General features: G+C 29.6%; 3 protein-coding genes across 3 annotated transcripts; all 3 read right to left on the bottom strand.

Moving 5' to 3' along the window:
• Positions 1 to 3301: 3301 nt before the first annotated feature.
• Positions 3302 to 5488, bottom strand: LOC123305430. The gene has a single exon (XM_044887147.1). It carries the CDS (start codon positions 5486 to 5488, stop codon positions 3302 to 3304), a length of 2187 nt encoding a protein of 728 aa, XP_044743082.1.
• Positions 5489 to 15013: 9525 nt separating this feature from the next.
• LOC123305421 (dynein axonemal intermediate chain 3) lies at positions 15014 to 18865 on the bottom strand. Its single transcript, XM_044887135.1, has 3 exons — positions 18228 to 18865; positions 16995 to 17204; positions 15014 to 16883 (listed from the first exon to the last, which is right to left on the bottom strand). Exons 1-3 carry the CDS (start codon positions 18863 to 18865, stop codon positions 15014 to 15016), a joined length of 2718 nt encoding a protein of 905 aa, XP_044743070.1.
• Positions 18866 to 18876: 11 nt separating this feature from the next.
• Positions 18877 to 20613, bottom strand: LOC123305412 (dynein axonemal intermediate chain 3-like; the record flags this gene model as incomplete). The annotated part of the gene is made up of 3 exons (XM_044887122.1): positions 18877 to 18884; positions 19006 to 19068; positions 20445 to 20613. Coding segments are annotated over 3 exons (240 nt in total), but the record flags the coding sequence as incomplete, so codon positions are not given.
• Positions 20614 to 21069: the final 456 nt, after the last annotated feature.

The raw sequence follows: 21069 nt of genomic DNA, 5'->3' as shown, positions 1-21069 counted from the left end.
ATTCAATATCGAAAATCAAAAATAATTTCCAACTAAAAAAAAGGAAAAATTTAAAATAATGATAATGAATAATTTTAGTATCTTAACCTTTCGTCCATCGCGTGAAATTTCCTCAAAGAGTTGGTCGCGTCGCGCCGATGTTCCGTAATGTTAATAATGTTAATTTTTTTACAGCCTTGTAAACATAAATACAAATTTTTTATCGATTAAAATAGAAGCAATTATTTTTATTGACTTGATATTAATTAAATTGTTATTTATTTTATTATTCTTAAAACTAATATATTGAAATTAAATGACATTCGATGTAAATGTTGAAGTTTTTTTTTAAATGAATTATTTTATAGAAAATAAAAAATATCCGATGTGAAAATTGTAGAAAATTTTAAATATAATTATTCAAAGTTAATTTATTAGGAATAATTTGTAAATCATAAATAAAAATAGCCTTGATAATGTAACCGCAAAGTATACTTTATACAGCAAAAAACAAAACAAAGAATAGAAATCTACTTTGGCATCGTAATAGGCAGAGCCCCACATTTTTGCAGTTCCAGGATTCTTAAAATTAAATATATAATTTCGAGATATATTAATTGGATTGAAATTTGTGTTAATGAATACTAGGATACTTAAAATATGGACTACATTAGTGAGCTTCTGATGTTCATTATAGTTACTTCATATAATAAAAAAAAAAAAACTTTTTAAATGTGACGCCGCAGTTATCATGCGTTGGAAGAAGGATTAAGTACGAACTAATAGTAGAGACATTAAAAATAACATAAATTATGTAGGTACAGCGACAGTCGAAACAACAACGATTTTCAACTGTAGGTACACTAGTGTACCACATTTAGTATTCTGGCCAAAAAATAATCTCTCTTATAGAACTTTGCACGACGCCAATTTATTTTCAAAATAGAGTAAAAACTGAAATACGAAACCTTAAATGTTCTGAAATAAAGTGGAGAAGTTGTAAATAGACGATATCTCGATTTTGATATTTTTATATAGAATCGGGAAAAATGAATGTTGTGGTCCGAATTCTTTTCTTAATCAACACTTCCGATTGGTTTGATATTGTTAAGCAAATGAATCGAAAATAATGAAACTCTGTTTCGACTCTAAATTTTAAATGGGTTTAATGGGAATGAATATGGAACTTTCTATCGAAATCAATAATAAAAAATAAAATTACTATTTTCCGATTCATTACCATATTTGTTTGAAATGAAACAATATATCGCGATCGGCGTAGAATAAATCGTAATTATTGAACTATAAATCAATTGTCCACTAATTTATGTACATGAAAAGCATTAATTGTATTTATGTACATGATAAGCATTGGACTTCCCAATATAGTAATTATAATGTCATTGAAATCGAATTTTCGAAAAGAAGAATCCGTAAGAAAAGTGGCTGAATGTCACTTTACAGGACCAAAAAAAGTGCATAAGTAATTTAAGCGTAAAAGTGCATGACAGTATGTCGAGAGCCATTTCTCTCTCGAAGAGAATTGAAAACTAAAAGTTCGAAATGAAATTGACACATTAACAACCTTACTTTGTACCTTTTGCTAAAAGTACAAAGCATCATGTTTCATAATTCAATCAACAATATTCTCTAAATAAATAAGTTATAAAGAATTCAAACCATGAAGTTCATATTCCCTTTTTCTGAACTGTGCGTACTCTTGATGTTTTAGAAAAAGTTTTCGACTCTTCTTCTTAGTTCAGTCTCTTTTAACTAAGAAAAAATTAAAACAAAAATCTTAATGCACAAACTAAAAGTGCAATTTGAATAGTAAATAAATCGGTTATATCAACTAGTAACACAGATTTATAAACGTTGGGATAAAAAAAAAAATCAAAATAATTCGATGTATCTTTTTAAAATAGATTCAAAAATGTACAAAACAAAATCACACAAGTTATACAAATAAAAGAAACAATTAACATTGTTTTTTTTTTTCTAATTGAAATTATTATGGTAAGTAAAAAATTATGTCTTGAATTGATTGCATTTAAAGATACGTAAGTATGTAGAGAAATATGTTTGTTTGTATTTTTTATCACATGTATGTAATATTATTTTTATTAATAGAGCTGAGAATATTTCGATAAAATAATATTGTGTATGCTCGTTCTCGTTAACATATTTATGAAGGCAATTGCATAATGTTAATATACTTCTATTTTTTATCATTTCTCACAATTATTACCAAACAATTATATTATTCTTATATTTTTTAACAGATGTAAAATATGTAGTTATGTTATTTTTCTAATTGTGGGTATTATACATTTTGGGTTTTGTAATTGTTTTTAATTAATAAATAATGTATTTGGTTTCTTAGTCCGACTTAAACTTTTAATGAAGGCCTTGATTCCAATTACAATATTATTAATTTTGGTTTCTAATTGTAACATACTACATTGTATGTAAATCATCAAGAATATAGATGAAATGACTTTTGTGGTACCTACGCAATACTTAATGAAATACCCTACTTGTGTTGCGTTGTGTTAGAAAAAAAAAATTTCTGGATAAGTAAATGAATATCACTAGAAATCAATAAATAAAATTCGAAATAGTACTAGTATTAAAATTCTATATCGGTTATCTCAAAAATATTATGAGTTCAGTGGCGTAACTACTCCATTTGAAGCCCCAGGCATAATTCTTTAAAAATCCAAAAAAGCGTTTTTTAAATGCATTGTTTGACAAAAAATCGGGCACGACCGAAAGTAGAAGATAAAAATAATATTTTCAATGCCAGTCTTTTCTTAAAATTAGTGTCCGACCGATAATTATATTTGGGCCAGCCGAAATTTGAAAAAACATTAGAGAAACGACATCTATAAAAATAAAAATATTTATGATGTGAAAAATTTTGTAATAATAGTTCAGTTTGACTAATTAAAATTTCAAACCCTATCAAAACAAAACAAATTTTAGGAAATAAAATCAATTTTAACAAATCTTAATAGGTTTCATTTTATATCTGTTAAGATTATACCGAAAGGGAAAAGCCATGATCGGACACAGCTCAAAATTAAGAGAGCCATCGAATATCAACATTGGCTGGACTAGTGGGACCTTTATATTTTTTCTATTTTATATTTTCTATATAAAAATACAAAATAGAAACGGCGATCGTATGTTATGAGTTTTTTTCTACTGTTACCATCCCGTAGTTTCACCACTTGTAGGCTTTAATAATTTAAGTAGGTAATTATAATTTGTGGCAATTTTTTTTTAAAACTATAGCATGTAATTTGTTTTTATGGTAAAACTATTCGTAATAATCCATATCCTCATCAGGATCTTTAAATCGTTTACTTCTAGCTGTTGGCTTTAATCTTTCGTTATTATTAGTTTCCTCCCCCAATATTTGTACATTATGTATAGGATGTCGATTTTGGTAATCTTTTCTAACGACACTTACAACATTTTTCGTGGGAGATTTTGCAATAACTTCCATTTGATTTGTAGCTGCAATTTCAGAGTTGATTGCTAGCTGTAACATACGTAACAATAACATTTCACGCACTTCTGGTGGTAAATAATCTTGTTGATTTTCATACTGCTGTTGCGGTACGGCCACTTTTCGCTGATATCTTGGATCATATTGAGCTGCTGGATCAATATAATCTGATTGTTCTTGTTGGTATCCAGGGGGTAAATAACGTTGTCGGGTTGGATAGAATGGCGGACGTTCATATGGTCTACTGTAAGAATTGCGGGGAATTATAGGTATTCCTGGTTGATAGTATGGATTTGGTTGTGATTGACGTTGTTGATTTATGATTTCTTGTTGATATTGAGCGATTTGTGTCAATTGTTGAAGTTTTGTTTGCAAATATATTAATTGATTTAACAATCGTTGAAAATCTTTGTTTGTAACAGGGGGTTGTATATCTTCAGGTGCTCCTTGTGCAATTTCATTGCCGAATGCTCCACGATAATTTGGTTGAGGTATTGGTATAGGTATATGCACTGGAGATTGGTAGTTTGGATCAGGATATTCACCTTGATATTGAGCCAAGTGCGCTGGAAGGGGTCGTGATTTTCGTGTCCGATGTACTGGTTGTGGAGCTGGATTTTCGGGAAATTGTACTGGCCCATTTTGTAATGGATTTTCTCTTAAATATTGTTCATTTTCTTGTGTTGCTGCTACATAACTAGTTTGAGGATCAAGTGCTTCAGGTTCCTCTTCACGTAAGTAATTATGATTATGGTTTTTTACAACGGTATTTAGTGTTGGTCTCGTATATTGTGGATATCTATGGTTTTTCTTTGCATATTCTGGTATAGAGATTACAGGAACAGTAGTTTGTGTTTGATAAGGTTCTTCAATTGTTGGTTGTGTTGTGGGTGCCTCGACAAGAGGATCTTGCCGATATTTTGCATTTGTATTACGGTGGTATCCGATCGGTAAGTAATGTCCGTTTCGTATTATTGCATGCCTTCCCGAATTTTGTATAATACGAGAATTTTGCGTGGTTGTGAATAAAGGTCGTTGGGTCCCTGTCATTACAGAACCGCCGTAAATATCCGTGGTGTCATCACCAGCTGATTGTTGGTAGTTTAAAATATGTTGATGTGGATCGTATCCTTTTTCTGGAGTTAATTGACGTCGGAATGTGTTACTTTTGTGTGTTGTAGTTGTTGAGGATGATGATTCATTTTCTAAAAATTGATCTGTCTCCAAATTAGGACGTAAAGTAGATGATGTTTGTGATTCTGTCGTGGAGGTTTTATCATGTGACACTGGCTGCCTTGATACCAAGACGCGACGTACTGGTTTTATAGTAGAACTGCTTTCTGTCTGTATTGACGGCCTCACAATTTGCCCTTCGTGATTTTCATGATTTTGAGGTGGTGATGTTGATCGAATAAATACACCATTTTGTAAAATTGGTCGTGTATGTGGACTAGGCGGCATAACTATACGTGATGTCGATGAGGACGGTATCGATGTAGCATAAACTACTTGAGGTGATTGTGTAGATGATGAGCTTGACGAAGATTGGGTTGTTAAGTCTGCTTTTCGCCGAGGTATCGATTGAATAACATTTGATCTAGACGTAGAAATTTGTAGATATGGCCTTCTGGTTGTGGACGAAAGATATTGAGTGACATTTGGCTTAGTTGTACTAATATCATCTTCTAATGACTCCGATGATGTCTCATTATTTTCGTTTGTAGTGTATGTCACACGTTTTATTAAACCATCGGTATCGACATAGCCAAATGTTCTCTTGACGTTTCCCAACACATCACGACTTTCATATTTGAAAGTACCGTCATCAGCTTCATATCCAAATGTATAAGTTCCATCTTCATTCTGTTTATTTATTTGTTTTATAATTGTTTTGTCATCTTTTGATTCCTCAGCAACAATTGTATCCTTTTCTGTGGTAGTCGAATCTTCTGCATTTATTTTCTCAGCGTATGTTCGATATAGGCCAAAAATCATAACCAAAATAATCCATATTGTTACCTGTTTTGAAAAATAATAAAAAGAGTTATATGAACAACGCTAACATACTTAGGTTAGATAGTTTACACCGCATCTACTTTTAGAAGCATTATAGAAAAATAGTTTCCTAATATTTAACATGCCTCGATGAGCTATCATCATTCTCTGCTTGAGTGCAATTACTAAAGTGACTGCCTCTTACTTGACTTTAATTAAAAAGCAACGTCAGATTCCTTATAAAAATACAAATAAACTAATCGCGAGAAAATTTTTGTTTTTGAGGTATACGGTCATAAAGATTTACTTAAAAAAGTATGAAAATGTAAGTAAAGAATTTATTTAAATTTAATTTGAAATTCCTTTCACAAGAAATACAAAGAAAGCTCATATAGCCCGAGCCTACATTTACTTCTCATTCTCGAAACTTTGATAAAGTTTTATATTCATTCCAAAACTTTACTATCGTATATCTCGAAAATAATGGGTTTCTGACCCATTACTTTCACTTTAACTTAAATGCGAACTTTTTCATTGATTTAATCAAAGGAATTAAATTAATAGAAATTGCCTACGCACCATTTGCGTATCTATTTTTGTTTAAAATTTTATCCTAATATAAAATGTTTTTACAATATTCATAGAAGTCGGTTGAGTTCTATTACCTTGATTGTAAAAAGGACTATTTCCTTATGCGACAAAAGATGCAAAAATACTTAATTATGTATGGAAATTTAAAAATCGGGCGAAATATTTAAATTTAAAAATAATAAATTTGCTAGCATAGTTCCGTGGATAAATATTATGTTTCCTCACTTCTTGAGAAAGAAGGTGTTTTTGTAACTTGACATAGGTATGCTTGAAACTCCAAAAATAATTTTTTTTTTTATAAGTATAATTCAGGATAAAATAGGGAGTCACAACCTACACACACGTTAAATTTTTACTGGGCTTTCAGGTGCAATGAAAAGGTCATCCTGCTTCATAACTGATAACAGATAAAAGAAAACTTATTAAATTAGAAAATCGTTCTTTATTAAAATGGCATTTTATACAAAAATTGAATGCAAAAATCTATCTTTTGATGTATTTTTCATTCACTTTTTGAAAAAAGTAAAAGATAGAGAAATACTCTCAATACAAAATATTGTCTTTAAAAATTGGCAACTTTTTTCTAAAAAAGTCTAAGAGAGTCCAACCCCTAAAGGAAAAAACTATTTTGCGTTAAAATAAAGGGTTTTCGAAAAAAATGATTCGAACAAGAAATTTTGCCATTTTAATAAGGAACAAAATTTGAAATCTCTTGCCAGTTATGAAGACGAGTAAACTTTTCATTGAACCTGAAAGCACAGGTCGAATTTAATGTCTGCGTAAGATGTGCTCATATTTAAATTTAACATTTTTTGTTTTAAACATTTTCTCGATAAAACTTATTTATTGAACTACGAGCATAAATCAAGTTAAAAAAATATCATATCTATTTGGGTGTTTTATATTTCTTATATATGGTTCGTAGCAATAGTTTGAGTATAATTAGCAAAAAAAAAATAATAATAATAATAATAATAATAATAACGACAGTGTGTTAGAAAACAAGTATAATTAGTCTTTGATTAAAAATAAACGATTTCTTTAATTATACAATTTTTGTGCCAAATTTTTTTCTAAACATGATTTTATTAGGTTTATTATAAAAGCTAGGAAGACAATTTTCATCTACTAAGTTTTTTTTTCAATTTAAAACTAAAAAAAGCATGCAGTTATGTTAACAATACTTTACTAAGTTGTTTCATTAATGGGCTCATTCATTTAGTAATTTTCGCAAATAAATATGAAAATTTGAACAAAGAAGAAAATCAATTGATAAGCTTAGCAATTTAAAGAAAATACTTCAAAACGTAATATACATCAACTTTTAGTGTTATATATAGTATTTTCATAAGTACAACAAATTATTTTTAGAAATTCTAAATTAAAATCATACAGAAATTTCATGAGATTAAAGATAACCTAAGATGAATAAAATCTACAGCCGAAGATTCACCGTTAGCAGTGGGCAAATACAAAGAGTTCATATTTTCCAATTAATGAATTAGCCCATTTGATTAGACAATTCAAAAATTAATACACATATATACAGACTTACGATAATTAAAAAAATTCTTACTTTTTTTCCATTTATCACCATTGTATAAAAATTAAATAAAAAACACCATTAGTTAAAATATATTATCAAAGAATATTTAAAAACTAAAACAAGCACCAAATTATACAACTGCACTTTTATGATAATCAATTCTTACTTCCAAGCTCTTACACGTGAGCTGAATCAAAAAATGTTTTATTTAATTTGAATGTTGGTTACTATATAGTGAACTTCTACCGTATTTGGAGACAATCTGTTAAAAAATTACAATATTGGGTGGTGACCAAAATATATAATATTTATATGTGAGGGGAGTTGATGAGAAAATTTTAATTTTCAATTCAAAAAAATATCGTCGTATTATACACAGTAGATTTTATGTTGACCCTTCCAATCTGTACTGTATTACATACATTATACAATGTAAGGTGAAAGTACCAACTGCATAACTGCAGATAGCCATCGCTGATATGATGCTGGATTAAGTGTAATTGTAAGCTTATCTACATACAGGTAATAGTATGTTATGTCATTTAATTGATTTAAATGATTTTCATTGAAATAAAGCAAATACGTTTAATAATAATTACACAATAAACGAACCAAACATATCAGTCCCCATCGTTACGCCCAAAGAAATCCCTCGATGTGCTAGGCTACCTTAAGACGATATTTTTTCTGATTTTTGTTTACTTAAATTGTTATTAATGATGCCTTTCATTAGTTACTTGAATAAGTTATGTAATTAACGAAAGTTTGTGGAAATCTTGGCTAAAGGAGACAATAGGATAAGTCAAAAAAGCATTTGAACGTCCTTATTTGGAGCTAAATCAATTAAAAACTTTGCTTATTGTTTCGTGTCTGTGCCCAATCCGTTGGGTTTTTAAAAAAAAGTTTCAAGTAAAAGTGTTGATAATTTGTATTTTGATGATCACACCTAACAAACAGAACTGGGGAAAAATCAAGTAGTTACCACTCACTACAAATAAGACTACCAAGTTCAATTATTGTTGTATAGAAAAGATAATGATAATAGTAATTTTTGACTAAAAGAGAGTAGTTTTTCAAAAGTACTGCAGAATGAAAAAACCCAGAGGGTACAAAACTAATAAATGAATTTGCATGAAGCACTTCGAAATGTCATTGTTTAAAGATTTTATAAAACCACAGTGTCGAAAGTTACTAGTTCCAAGGTAGTAAGAAATTGTTAGAAAGCACTGTCATGTATCATAGTTAATAGTTTAATTCTCACAAACTTTTCAATATAATGGTAAAAATTATATATCTTTCAGTTTCCTCCGAGGCAGAGGTGATAAAATCAGGTAGCTTGATCTATGATTATCTAAAGTTGTTACTAATAAACTTTTAGATAAATACGGCAGACCAGAATCTTGAATCCAATCTGTGAAAGATTTCTAACAGAAAAGTCGCCATAACTGTGTGGGTTTTTTAAATTTTTTAATTATTAAAAATAATTGAAGCACTGATATTCAACATTTTCTATACAGGATATTTCAACAATTAACTCAGTCAGTTTTTTTTTCACTTGTTTTATCAAATTTTTCAACTTGATGCATTATTATTATTTGGTTAAAGCTTTATGAATTTTTAGACGAAAAGTAAGAATAATATTTTTCGATATGATGATATAATTTATCATCAAAATTGAAATTATATAAATGGATTTTAATTTTCTGGATTTTCTTATACTAATAAGAAAAAAGTTTACCTATTGAAATTTTCCGCTTTCGTTTTTATACTCTGTGTATATCATATATTTATTAAGGTATGCTAGTTTTAATCCCGTTTAGAAATATTAAATTTTAGTAACGCTTAGAAATATTGATGATAAAATACTTAAAATTTTGGTATAAGTGTTCATAAAATCACCTTATTGGTGAAATTCCGGTTGGCTATTCGTTCGTCTGTCCGTATACCCGTCAGTCCGCCGGTGAACACGATAACTCAAAAACGATAAGAGATATCACGCTGAAATTTGCGGACTGACCGGTGGACGGACAGCCGAAAATTGACTATAATTAGGTGATTTTAGGAACACTTATACCAAAATTTTGTTCGTATCATGAATATTTCTAAGCTTTACAAACAATTGGGATTAAAATTATTATTCCTTGATAAATATATGATATACACAGGGTATAAAAACGGAAGCAGAAGGTTTCAATAGGTAAACTTTTTTCTTATTAGTATAAGAAATTTAGAAAATGCAGAAAAATAAAAATCCATTCACTATAACTGGGTTCCGAGCTAAAAACCTAATAGTATTGGACTAATAATCATAAAAAAAAATTTGTACCTGAAATTACTTTAACACATGATCATATATACATCCTATCTATCGACCGCTGTGCAATAAGACCAATGTTAAATATCCCTACTCTTGAAGTCAATAATTTATTTAAATAATTTGATAGCCCCCCTCCTCTTAAAATTCTCAGAATTCATTTAACCGTATTTAAAATACATATTTAATGAAAAATCAACCCTTTCCTGAAAGTTGCGACCCTGTATAGTACAGAAATATTAATAAAGAAATTATCTGATCTCTTTATCAGTTGTTAAATATTTCTGTTTAATTGGAGTCTGCAAACCTCAGTACAATCTATGAATGATGTAATAACACTATTGCAAATTTAGAATATTACTTTTGTCATAAACATGAAAAAAGTCAAAGAACTTTTAGGTACTTATTACCAATAATAAAAAAAATTGTACATAATAGATAATAGGAACATATAAAATACATCTTATGCATATTTAGAAAAGAAGTCATGATCTTAATAATTTAATTATAGCAAGTGTAGGTATTGTTTATGAATATAACAATAATAGTAATAATATGTAATAATTATTATAATTAAACAATAACCTTTATTGTTTTTCATGTGGTGTTATTTCATTTCACTTTTTATTTTTGTCTTTTAAATCTGTGAAAAAAGCAACTTGTCATTCATTTACTTTAAAAGACGCACACAATGAATGTAATTTAAGTATACATTAGTTTATTATCTATTATTTATTTTAACAAAAAATAATAATAATAAACTAATGTCATTGGGATAATGTACCACTCGCGATATAATGTCTATTACATGCTATTCAACTCCCTAAAGCTTTCATTAGCTTTTCTCTATCACTTGGACAATGTGACGTCCGCTAACTTTTTGGAATATTTTTATCAGTACATGATATATTCTAATATTTTCTAACATACTATATTCTGACTATATCGTCTATATCGTTCAAGAGCTTTCATAAATTTTCTTCAATTGACTGTGCTTTGAGGATGCGATAAAGAAGGATCGCATGCCATATAACTCTCATGGCGTTGCGGGGTTTGGTTGCGAAACTTTAGCGGCACGAACCGACAAACCACACTTTCTTTTATTGCAAATATTGATATTGACTAAATCATATATTCCACTAGGGACCAAAGACTAAAATCCACCCAAATCAAGAAACCTTCATTTAGTTGAATATTATCATAAACTTTTGTGAAATCATTTGCAGTTTTTTTTCTACATAACGTTCATTTTAATAATTTTTATTTGTTTATTTAGAGAAATACGAGGCGCGTGATTGAATAAATCAAAACAGTAGAGCAATATTTTATGAAAGATTTTTGGAAGAAAAGAAATTGTGTACTGATTGTTTCCAATGTTTGTTTGTGAACTACCCGCTTTGCTGAGCAACATCCTCACTTTCACTTCCTCCCATATCCCCTTGCTCAAGGGTTACAGTTTTGTAATGCACTTTTACTTGATACCCCACTTGGGTATATTTGAAAATATTCGATTATTCATCCCCACTTTCTCGCTCCACTTTTCCACTCCTCGAAGGTTAAAAATAGATAAAACAATCCTTGAAGCTGGTTGTACATTTTGTCAATATTTGAGCTTAATCGATGCACAACTATTTAAGTTACAGAAACACATCCCTTTCAACCCCTATTTCAACCCCTTACTCAACTATATTATGCATGGTATTATACATAATACCCTTTCTCTTGAATCATTCTATCTTTTAGAAAAATTCGCATCAAAATCCGTTGCGTAGTTTTAAAGATCGAATACATAGGGATTAAGGACAGACAGACGGATTGAAGCGACTTTGTTTTAGGCTATGTATTGAAATACGATTTTGAAACCTTATATATAATTATATAATTATCAAACCTCAAAGATCATGATGAAGATTGAAAAGCTGAGAGTTCTTTGGTTCAAAGTAATCTTTTAAGGATGTTCCCTCGCCAGTAATAGAAAAAAATAAATTAGTAGATAAGAATCCGAATTTTTAGTATGTTGTAGTTAACGATACATATCATTAAATCAAAAAAAAATTTGGGTATCTTATCGATCAATTAAAAGAGTTTTTATTAATTAAAAATACACTAAATAACATACCATCCTCATATCATGCTATGTTATTTAGTGTATTTTTAATTAATTAATTACTCTCTTAATTGATCGATAAGATACCAAAATTTTTTTTTGATTTAATAATATGTATCGTTAACTACAACATACTAAAAATTTGGATCATTTTCTACTAATTTATTTTTTTCTATTACTGGTGAGGGAACTTCCTTAATGAATTAATAAAATACTGACAGTGTCTACTAGTGTGTAATATTATAGGTATTCGAGTTATTGTACAACTATACCTGAATAAATTTTAATCCAAGTTTCCAAAATGACAGCTTCTTGTTTTGTAATTTATAGTAGACAAATAGACAGTTTTTACTTCTTGTAACGTGTTCTATTTTCACTGAAAACCTATTATAGTTGGCCATACTATTTTCTGAGTTCTGTATTTGCCATACCTGAATTTTATGAAAAAAAAATTAGTATTTCTATTTTGAATTTTCAAAAGAACAGTCTGTATTCTGCCATCCCATTTTTTCAATTAATTTCACCCGATCTAAACCTTATTAATTTCAATGATACTTCAGTTTTGATTTCAATCCAAGCTTCTGAGCTTCACAATTCAACGAATAGGCCAGAACATAATCAATATATGGGCTTTTTTCAGTGACAATGCATTATTTCGAGATTTTCTGTAATTATACCTTAGAAAGTAAAAGATTTCGTGTACAAAATTTAATGTTGAATTTGTGGTATGTTATCTAAAATTTCATTGAATATGGATGCGGTTAAAAATAACAACTTAAAATGTAAATTAATCATTCGACATTCTGTCTTACAGTATGTAAAAATTAAAAGTGTGTAATAGTTCATTTACTTGTAAATAAATAAAATAATGTACTGTCCTAATTCCCACAATGAATTCTGTTTCAGAAATATTATATAAATAGATATATATTCATAATCTGTATTTTAATATTTCTTATTGTATTGTTCTAATTTTTCTATCCACTAATACAGACACATATAAAAACTTGCAAGCTTTAGAAGTCCAATGTGGGCCATTCACTGGCAAGGCTCAGCGAACCTAGAATCAAACAAGTATGTATAAAAAATTATACATGATAGTTATTCTCCGTAGCGTTTGTGTATCTGACGTCCTGACCTAAAATACGTAATTTGTCTATCCCTACAGTGGGTTTGGGTTGTACGTATAGCACCTATAGCACCTATTTCGATGAATATTTGCTCTTAAGCTTATTTCACCCTCAAGACCCAAATTTCTATGGTGCCGCGAGCTGTTTTTGTCCAGGGGATGAAAAAATTATGGGTAAAATAATAATGGCAATCGATAGAGGGTTTAAGGAAAAGGTGTCATTTAGGCATATTTCGAAACGTCCATAATTTTCGAGTTATTGGCAAATAAAATTCGCCCTTTTTTGTTGAAAAAATTACATTTGTCATCACTGTTTCTCGAAAAACTAGAGAAATTGACATATGATAAAAAACTTACCCCAAAAAATTTAGCTTATAAAAAAAGAAATGATTAGTGTACTATTTTATTCGCTTTGGTGCGATTGTTATTGAAGAAAACTGCTTTTTCACCGGTAACAAATATTGAAGTATTTAACGTCAAATAACTTTGGAAAACTTACCCTGGTTTTCAGATAATGAACGGAAAATAATATTTAATCTTTTTAACTTAATTTAATCTCGCAAATATGTTCCAGTTATTAAAAAACACACTTTACCGTGTATGTAATAAATATTGTTCAACTTATTATTACATTTTTAAGTTCCCTGAATCCAAAAATAAGGTCAGAAGTATTTTAATCTCTGAAGTGGGGGGGGGTATTCGCATAATGGATCTGCGGAGTTCACTCGCCCGGAACCTGGGGACTGGAATTATTAAACAAATTCGGTTGGAAATTTTGTTTTGCTTCCTTGAAAGCGATATAACTCGTAAATGGCGCACTTTAGGATACTGGTGCTATAGAACTTTGTGTTCCTTAGATGTTTTTCTATAATTTAAAAATTTTTTTTTTTTATGCAAATTTTTTGATAAAATGTTAAAACAACATTATTTTAACATGTTATGTTTTATTAACTCGCTTTTGTATTCCTGGGTGGAATTTTGTAATTGATTTTAAACTAATTTCCCGATGAGCTAGAGACTTGAAATATGGACCATACCACAGAAGTGGATGACAATGCATTCACATTTGTTATTAAAATTTTTTTATAATGTATCATTTCAATTGAATGACCCCTCTGTCTTTAGAACATTTCATTCGACCTAATAGATTTTGCACTAAATGTCTGAAAAAAATTGTTGACTTTGAGCAGACTGCAAGGTCTGAGTTTTTATCCATTTTATCCAATCGCAACCTGCTTGATGAGAATCGCTAGGGTGAAATGTCAGCTTTAATTAGAAATTTTGTTGCTCATACCCATATTCAATGTTAACAATTACAGTAGTTTAAAAAACGAAAAAATTCCTTAGTTGGAAAATTAAATTTCTCAACGAATTTTCAACTTAACGAGATGCGATTTTAAAATTTGCAAAGAGCTTAGAAAGCCGAAGATTTAAAAACAATACTATTCTTACATGATTTGGGACCGAGTTATGGCCCATTTCGCGATTGTGACCTTGAATTTGTTATTACGAAAAATAAAAAATAGCTAATTTCTCGTTACACATCAAATTGTCACTTTGTATTTCTCTTGCAAAATTTTGATAAAACAATTATGTCATCTGTTTTAGTATAACGAATTTTATAATGAGTTTGATGTTTAACTAGAAATTTTCTATTTTTTTATTTTTCGTAACAACAAATTTAAAGTCACAATAACACGTAAGCCATATTTTTTTCCGTTATTTAATCGGCCTATAATGTAGGATAAATTAAAAAACTTTGATAGACTTCTAAGAAATAAATTTTATTAACATATATAAAATTAATTTATTTACAATTTTATTAACATATATTAAAATTACTCATCCAATTCTACTTCATGTTCCATTTCTATTGAAAGTTCACTTTCTTCGTCTGGTTTCATAATGGTATGAATTGTACCTCCTTGACTTCTTATTGAAGGTATTGAAGAAGAAGAGATTTCTGCAATTGTTGGTAGTAATTTGGGAGGATCAGTTTTAATTCGATTTCGATGTTTCGAATTTAGCTTCAAACCAATATCTATTGTAGTTTTGCGCTCATTGCCTCTTTTAAGTACATCACTCCAAGTCACTTTAACTTCATATCTATTCGAATCGATCAGTGAATAAGAATTAACTTCGTATTCTTCATACATATTTAGATATTTTCGTATTGTACTTCTATCGATCAGTTTAGATTCATCACTAATTTTAGAAACAGGTTGCTTTTTAGTAAATCCACAATCTGCATCTTGTGTTTCAGGAAATGATATTGCCAATGCATCTTCGAATAGTTTACTCTTTTTACCTAGCATTTTTTCTTGTTTGATTGCCTTCTTTTTCTTTTCATCTTCAATACGATTTAACGGTGCTAAATATATTACTAGATCTTCCCGTCGTAATTGTTTCTTCTCTAATAATACATTGTGCATACGAATTGCTTGCATATCATCAAATTTCTTTTGAGCCCATTTTTCATACTGTCCCGGTTGCGGTCTACTTTCAGCAAGTATACGTTTCCTTTCGTCGTCAATACGTTTTTGCTCTAATTGTTCTGCCATACGAATTTCTTCTTCTAATTGTTTAGTTCTTTCCTCTTTAGCACGTTCTTTTTCCTGTGCAATGGAATTAATTAAATCTTTATGGATTTCTAGCCAGTTTTCCTGCCATTCGAAGAAATCTCTACGTCGCTGGACTGCTGAATGTAAAATTTTTTTTACTGTATTATGTATTTCAGCATTATTTTCACAAAAAATTGATGGAATATTTAGCATTCGAAATGTACCACGATAATCGCCAATACCAAAAACATTCTGATTTAATTTAATAATATGGCTTTTTATAACTGTAAGTCCTTTTCCCGAAACACTTTGTCTTACTATTGGTTTATCAGAACGATGTATAATATCATAAATCTCAATTGTACCATCCGAGAGACCTATATGAAAACAAGATGGTCGAAATAATGACCATGAGGCACATGTTACCGATTTAGATTTCCGAATAACAAAAATTGGGGCTAATTGAAAATTTCTATCCCACAATGCAGCCAACTTACCCCCGATTGTTAATATTGTATTTTCTAAAAATTTGGTTGTAATTATGTCTAAAATAGAACCATCATGTGCTTGACGAAACATTTGTATTTCTAGTGTCTCTACGTTCAAAGGAGATCCAGTATCAATCTCATAACCAAGCCATTTGGCAACACCAAATTCACCATCTACAAAACCAATATAAACTACTTGTTCAAATGGTTTTACATCCAGTGGAATTTTTGGTTCGAAAATTACTTGACTGGTTATATTGCGTGCATTAGTCTCAGATATTTTAATATAGTCAACATAAATTGGTGGCATTGATATGCAAGTAATTGGATTAATTACTAAATCTTGTTTACCTTGTTTTGGAATGTTTAGTTTGTAAAAAGGTTTTAAAAAGCCGTTTAGTACACAGTAGGGCGATCTATCAACATTTAATTCTGGTAGCCGGGTGTGCAATCGCTTTGAGACACGTTCCTTTTTAATTTCTTGGGTACTATCTACCTCCAAGGATAAGTCCCAGAAATAAATACATCCATCCTCAGATGATGTTAAAAATTGGTATGATGGATTCACATTAGCACTTGGTACTGTTGATGATTGACCAGAACGATTAATACGGAATTGTGGTGGTAACCATACAATGGAACTAATCGGCCGTCGATGGCTGGAATATAAATTTGAAATGCATGCTGGACGTAAAATGACATCGTTTTTAATATTTTTAAACCATGTTGTTGATTTTGTCATAATTTGTTTATATTTTTGTTGAGCAGACGTTAAAACTTCATTTTGCTCTTCAAATTTTATACGATTTGTTAAATCCCATAATATTACTTGACCATTCATTAAGCCACCAAGTAGTAAATTTTCGTTAAATGGACAAAATTCCAATTCACGCACTTCACGCGGTGCATATAATTCTAGTATCGGATGTAATGTTTCCGATGTACTCCATAATAAAACTGGATTTTTACCTTGAATTGCCCTAAAATTATAATTTATAAACTATTAATATTTAGATCATATATAATTGGATAAATTTAGAAAAATGGCAGCATAAAGAAAAATGGCAGCAAAAAGGTTTGTAGACAAAGAAATAAAGTACTAAAATTGTAATAAAGTAATAAAACGGATCGAGATGTGGTTTTTTGCATTCGATTCATGAGGGTGTCTATAAGCTTTGTGACCAAAAATGATGAAGAAGAAATGAAGAGCTGGATAAACTGGAAAGTAAATATCGATGTATATGAGTCTAATTTTGTTACCGGGAGTTTTGGGACCGCTGAACTCAAATATCAAAACGAAAATGGCGCTTGAAATACTTTGTGCTCAGAGCGTACAGCACACAACCTCATCTCTTGGAGTTTTACGAGTATCACTACGAAAACGGCCCCAAGGCATCTGCCCTCATTTGGCCCAAGTAACGAGTTTCGGCGAAATATGTTATATATTCCCGTAAAACTCCAAGAGATAAGGTATGGTAGCCCCCGAATAACAAAATTAGACTCATTTCCATCGATACTTAGTTTCCAATTTTTCCCGTTTTTGCAGTTTTTCATTTCTCCCTCATCACTGTAGTTCTGTAAATGATAACAAAACTTTGCTCATTATTATTTCAATTTTACTGAGAATGGCTCTTTGGTAAAAACTGGAAAAAACTATCTTTTCGGAATCTGTTTCCTTAATCACTTATCCTCTCTTATGAATTTCATGACAATAGACTTCTTTAAACTGTATGCTTCAATATATACAGCTATCATCCATCTGATAGCTAGAGCGCCAACTGAACTATAATTGTTAAGTTACAAATCGCTTTGAATTCATAGTTCTGATAAGTATGATTAATGGTCTTGCGATTCCAAGAAATTGCGACAATCCTTTTCCTTTCATTAATTACGTAACTTGAGCAATTAAAGGTCGCTTTAATAGTAAAAAAAATTTGAAATTTTTCGTCAGAATCTGTTGCTTAATATTTTACACTGGTAATTTAGAACGTAAGTCACTTTACCTGTAAACTTCATCTCGAGAAGGTTTTGATTGAAGTCTACTAGAAGTAGATGCGTCAACATACGATAATGCAACAATACCACTCCACGAATGATGCCAGGAACAAGCTTCAATTAATTTATCTTGGCAGTTTATTACATCAGCAAATGACATAAATTCGTTAAACTCTAAATTTTGTGACGATTTACTAGAATATTCGTCAGTACATAAATCAGGATAATCATCTTTGTATAAATTTAAAATACTATTATAAACCATTTCATCATAAATTGGATCAACTCCACTTGAACTTAAAAACTTCTCCAATGGGGTTTTAGGTCTTGGTTGCCCTTTCTTTACAATTATTGGTACCTCAACCGGTGGTTCGTATTCATATCCATATTGGGTCCATTTATGTGTTGGAAATGTGCATACTGTTTGTACAGATACTGTCTTCTTTGAAGGTGTTATTTGTGATGATGCATGCACTCGAGTTTTTACTGTATTATCGAACGTTTCGCGATATGGTAAAATTTCAACATACCCATCACGTACATCGTCAGCATTACGGTTACGAAATTTTGTTTGCTCACTAATTACTGGAAACTTCGTTTCGATTTCTACTTCAAATAATGAACGAAATCGTTGATCTTCTTGCATTTGTTCAATGTCTACATCACTATTTAATGAATACCAAGAACCGGGATATTTTGTGTATTTATCGATTAATATTTTACGTAATTTATTCCATCGTGTTTCCCATAAATGCCATACTTGATTTTTTAATTCAGGTGTTGAACAAAAATAAAATTCATCATCAGTGTTCTGTTCGTTTATTACATACCCCATAAGAATTTCTTCTTCTACAAAATACATCGAAGAAATCTGGTTATTTTTTATATTTAATTTCCAAATTAATACACCTTCCAATAGTTAGTTAATAATTTAATCTCTCATCGATCCAATTACCAGTCTGACTGGAATATATAGACATTTATAATGTATTCCAATCACCAACTGACAGAGTTTTAATGGAATTGTTAGTATAACATTTAAAAAAATTTCTCTAGGTTCCGTCACTTTTTGCAGCCGATGGATATAGTCTCCGGTTTTCGAAGAATTTTTATAAGAACAAAAATTTATCCCTCATAAATAAAAATTTATTTTATATTTAAAAAATAATAATATTTATAATATCCACATTATTATTCTAAACCAGTTTGCGCTGCGTCATATCTACTGGCCAGTAAACAAAGATTAGTAGAATAGCTATGTATGTATGAAATGTATTTTGATGAAATGTATTTTATTTTGTCAAGTTTAGAAGGGACCTCATACTACAAAAGGATCCCTGGTAGATTTATAAATATCACAAAAAAGGGTTACTTTCCTGATTCACTGGAATGATTTCCGAATATTCAAAATTTTGATTTTGCAGCCCTAATTGCAATTGATTCTGCTAGTTAATATCACCGCGTTTCTAACGTACTGAAAATATTTTATGTTATTTATTAAAAATTAAAATTTCTTCTAAAATCTAAAAGTACGTTTTCAAACATATTAAGGACGTTCATACTCAAAATATAATGATATAATTAGAGAAATAAAAATAATTTTGATAATACAAAAATTCAAATGGTTTTGAATGATTTAAGATAAAATATCGATTATCGAGTGAATTTCTTTTTGAATCTTAAACTTTAAAAGTGACGAAAAGCAAGTTAAACATTCTTAATTCGATATTTCTCAAAAAAACTTCGAACTTGAGACTTTCATTACAATGTAAGTACTTATAAATTTTCAAGGTTCCACCTGTTGTAGAAAAAAAACCTAAAGCTTATTTTCATTGAATCTCCTAGACGAAAAGAGTTGAAATTTGATATTATTTAAATAAATTTTTTATAAGAAAACACATTCGGAAATGTTCCTAATAAAGCATAAATAATTTTGTACTGAAAATTTTTTGGGTAATTACCTGTTACAGGTTTTTAAAAATAAATCATGTAGAACTATTAATAAATTAATTTAAAATTTTAAAAGCATAATCATTGTAAATATTCATTTATCTAGATTCTAGCTTCTTTTAAAATTGTATTGAAGAATTGTATGTTCAAGTTCCCATGAAGAATATTTTTCAATTCTTCATTCTTTGATTATTTGTTAAGCAAAAAAAAAAAAAAATAAATAAAAATAAAATAAAATAAAATAAAAATAAAAAAATAAATAAATAAATAATTACCCGGGTATTGTTCTATCTGTGCTCTAATTGGTAAAAAATCCGAATCTTCCACATTTTGTATATGATCCAATAATGCAGACTTCTCAATAAGTTTAAATGGTTTTTCGGAAGTGACATCATCTCCAACAACTAAATTCATTTGTTTTTGAGTTTTTGGTTTAATAGTGATGACTAGGACTCCAGGCAAACGATAAGATGGTTCCGGTAGTTTATCTTCTTCTACCTATAATTAAATTATATAATATATTTTTCGTGTTTGATAAAACGATTTCGTTATGTCTCTTGTATATGTTGAAAGCTAGTTATTGGCAACGTAAGTAATAGGTAAAAAAATTGCAACAACTCTCGAAACGATTGAAAAATGAAGTGCACACATCCCGCAATTTGTTTAAATATTGTGTTGTCAATGACTGCGTTTGGAGAGGTGATCGAACTTTTGCAACGCTTGATAAAACAAGTACCTACCGGCACTCAATATATGGAAATTTAAATGATTTCCTTTAAGCTCTGACCTATCGTAACTAACCAAAATTATACTTCTATTATGCGTTGTTGTTGTAACAATTTTATTTGTTTCTAGTAGTTGGAGCAATTTATCTGAGTTTAAATATTTTTATTGGCCTTA

Source organism: Chrysoperla carnea, chromosome 1, assembly GCF_905475395.1.
Source record: "Chrysoperla carnea chromosome 1, inChrCarn1.1, whole genome shotgun sequence".
Taxonomy (NCBI): Eukaryota; Metazoa; Arthropoda; class Insecta; order Neuroptera; family Chrysopidae; genus Chrysoperla; species Chrysoperla carnea.
This window is presented reverse-complemented; position numbering and strand designations above follow the sequence as displayed.

Bases quoted from the DNA above. Each gene is read 5' to 3' on its own strand.
- LOC123305421 (XM_044887135.1), bottom strand. From the start codon at position 18,865: ATGCAAGAAGATCAACGATTTCGTTCATTATTTGAAGTAGAAATCGAA. The intron at 17,205-18,227 runs GTAAAGTGACTT...TTATAATTTTAG, and splicing joins TCTCGAGATGAAGTTTACAG to GGCAATTCAAGGTAAAAATC. The intron at 16,884-16,994 runs GTCTGCTCAACA...TTTATATTCCAG, and splicing joins GAGCAAAATGAAGTTTTAAC to CCATCGACGGCCGATTAGTT.
- LOC123305430 (XM_044887147.1), bottom strand. From the start codon at position 5,488: ATGATTTTTGGCCTATATCGAACATACGCTGAGAAAATAAATGCAGAA.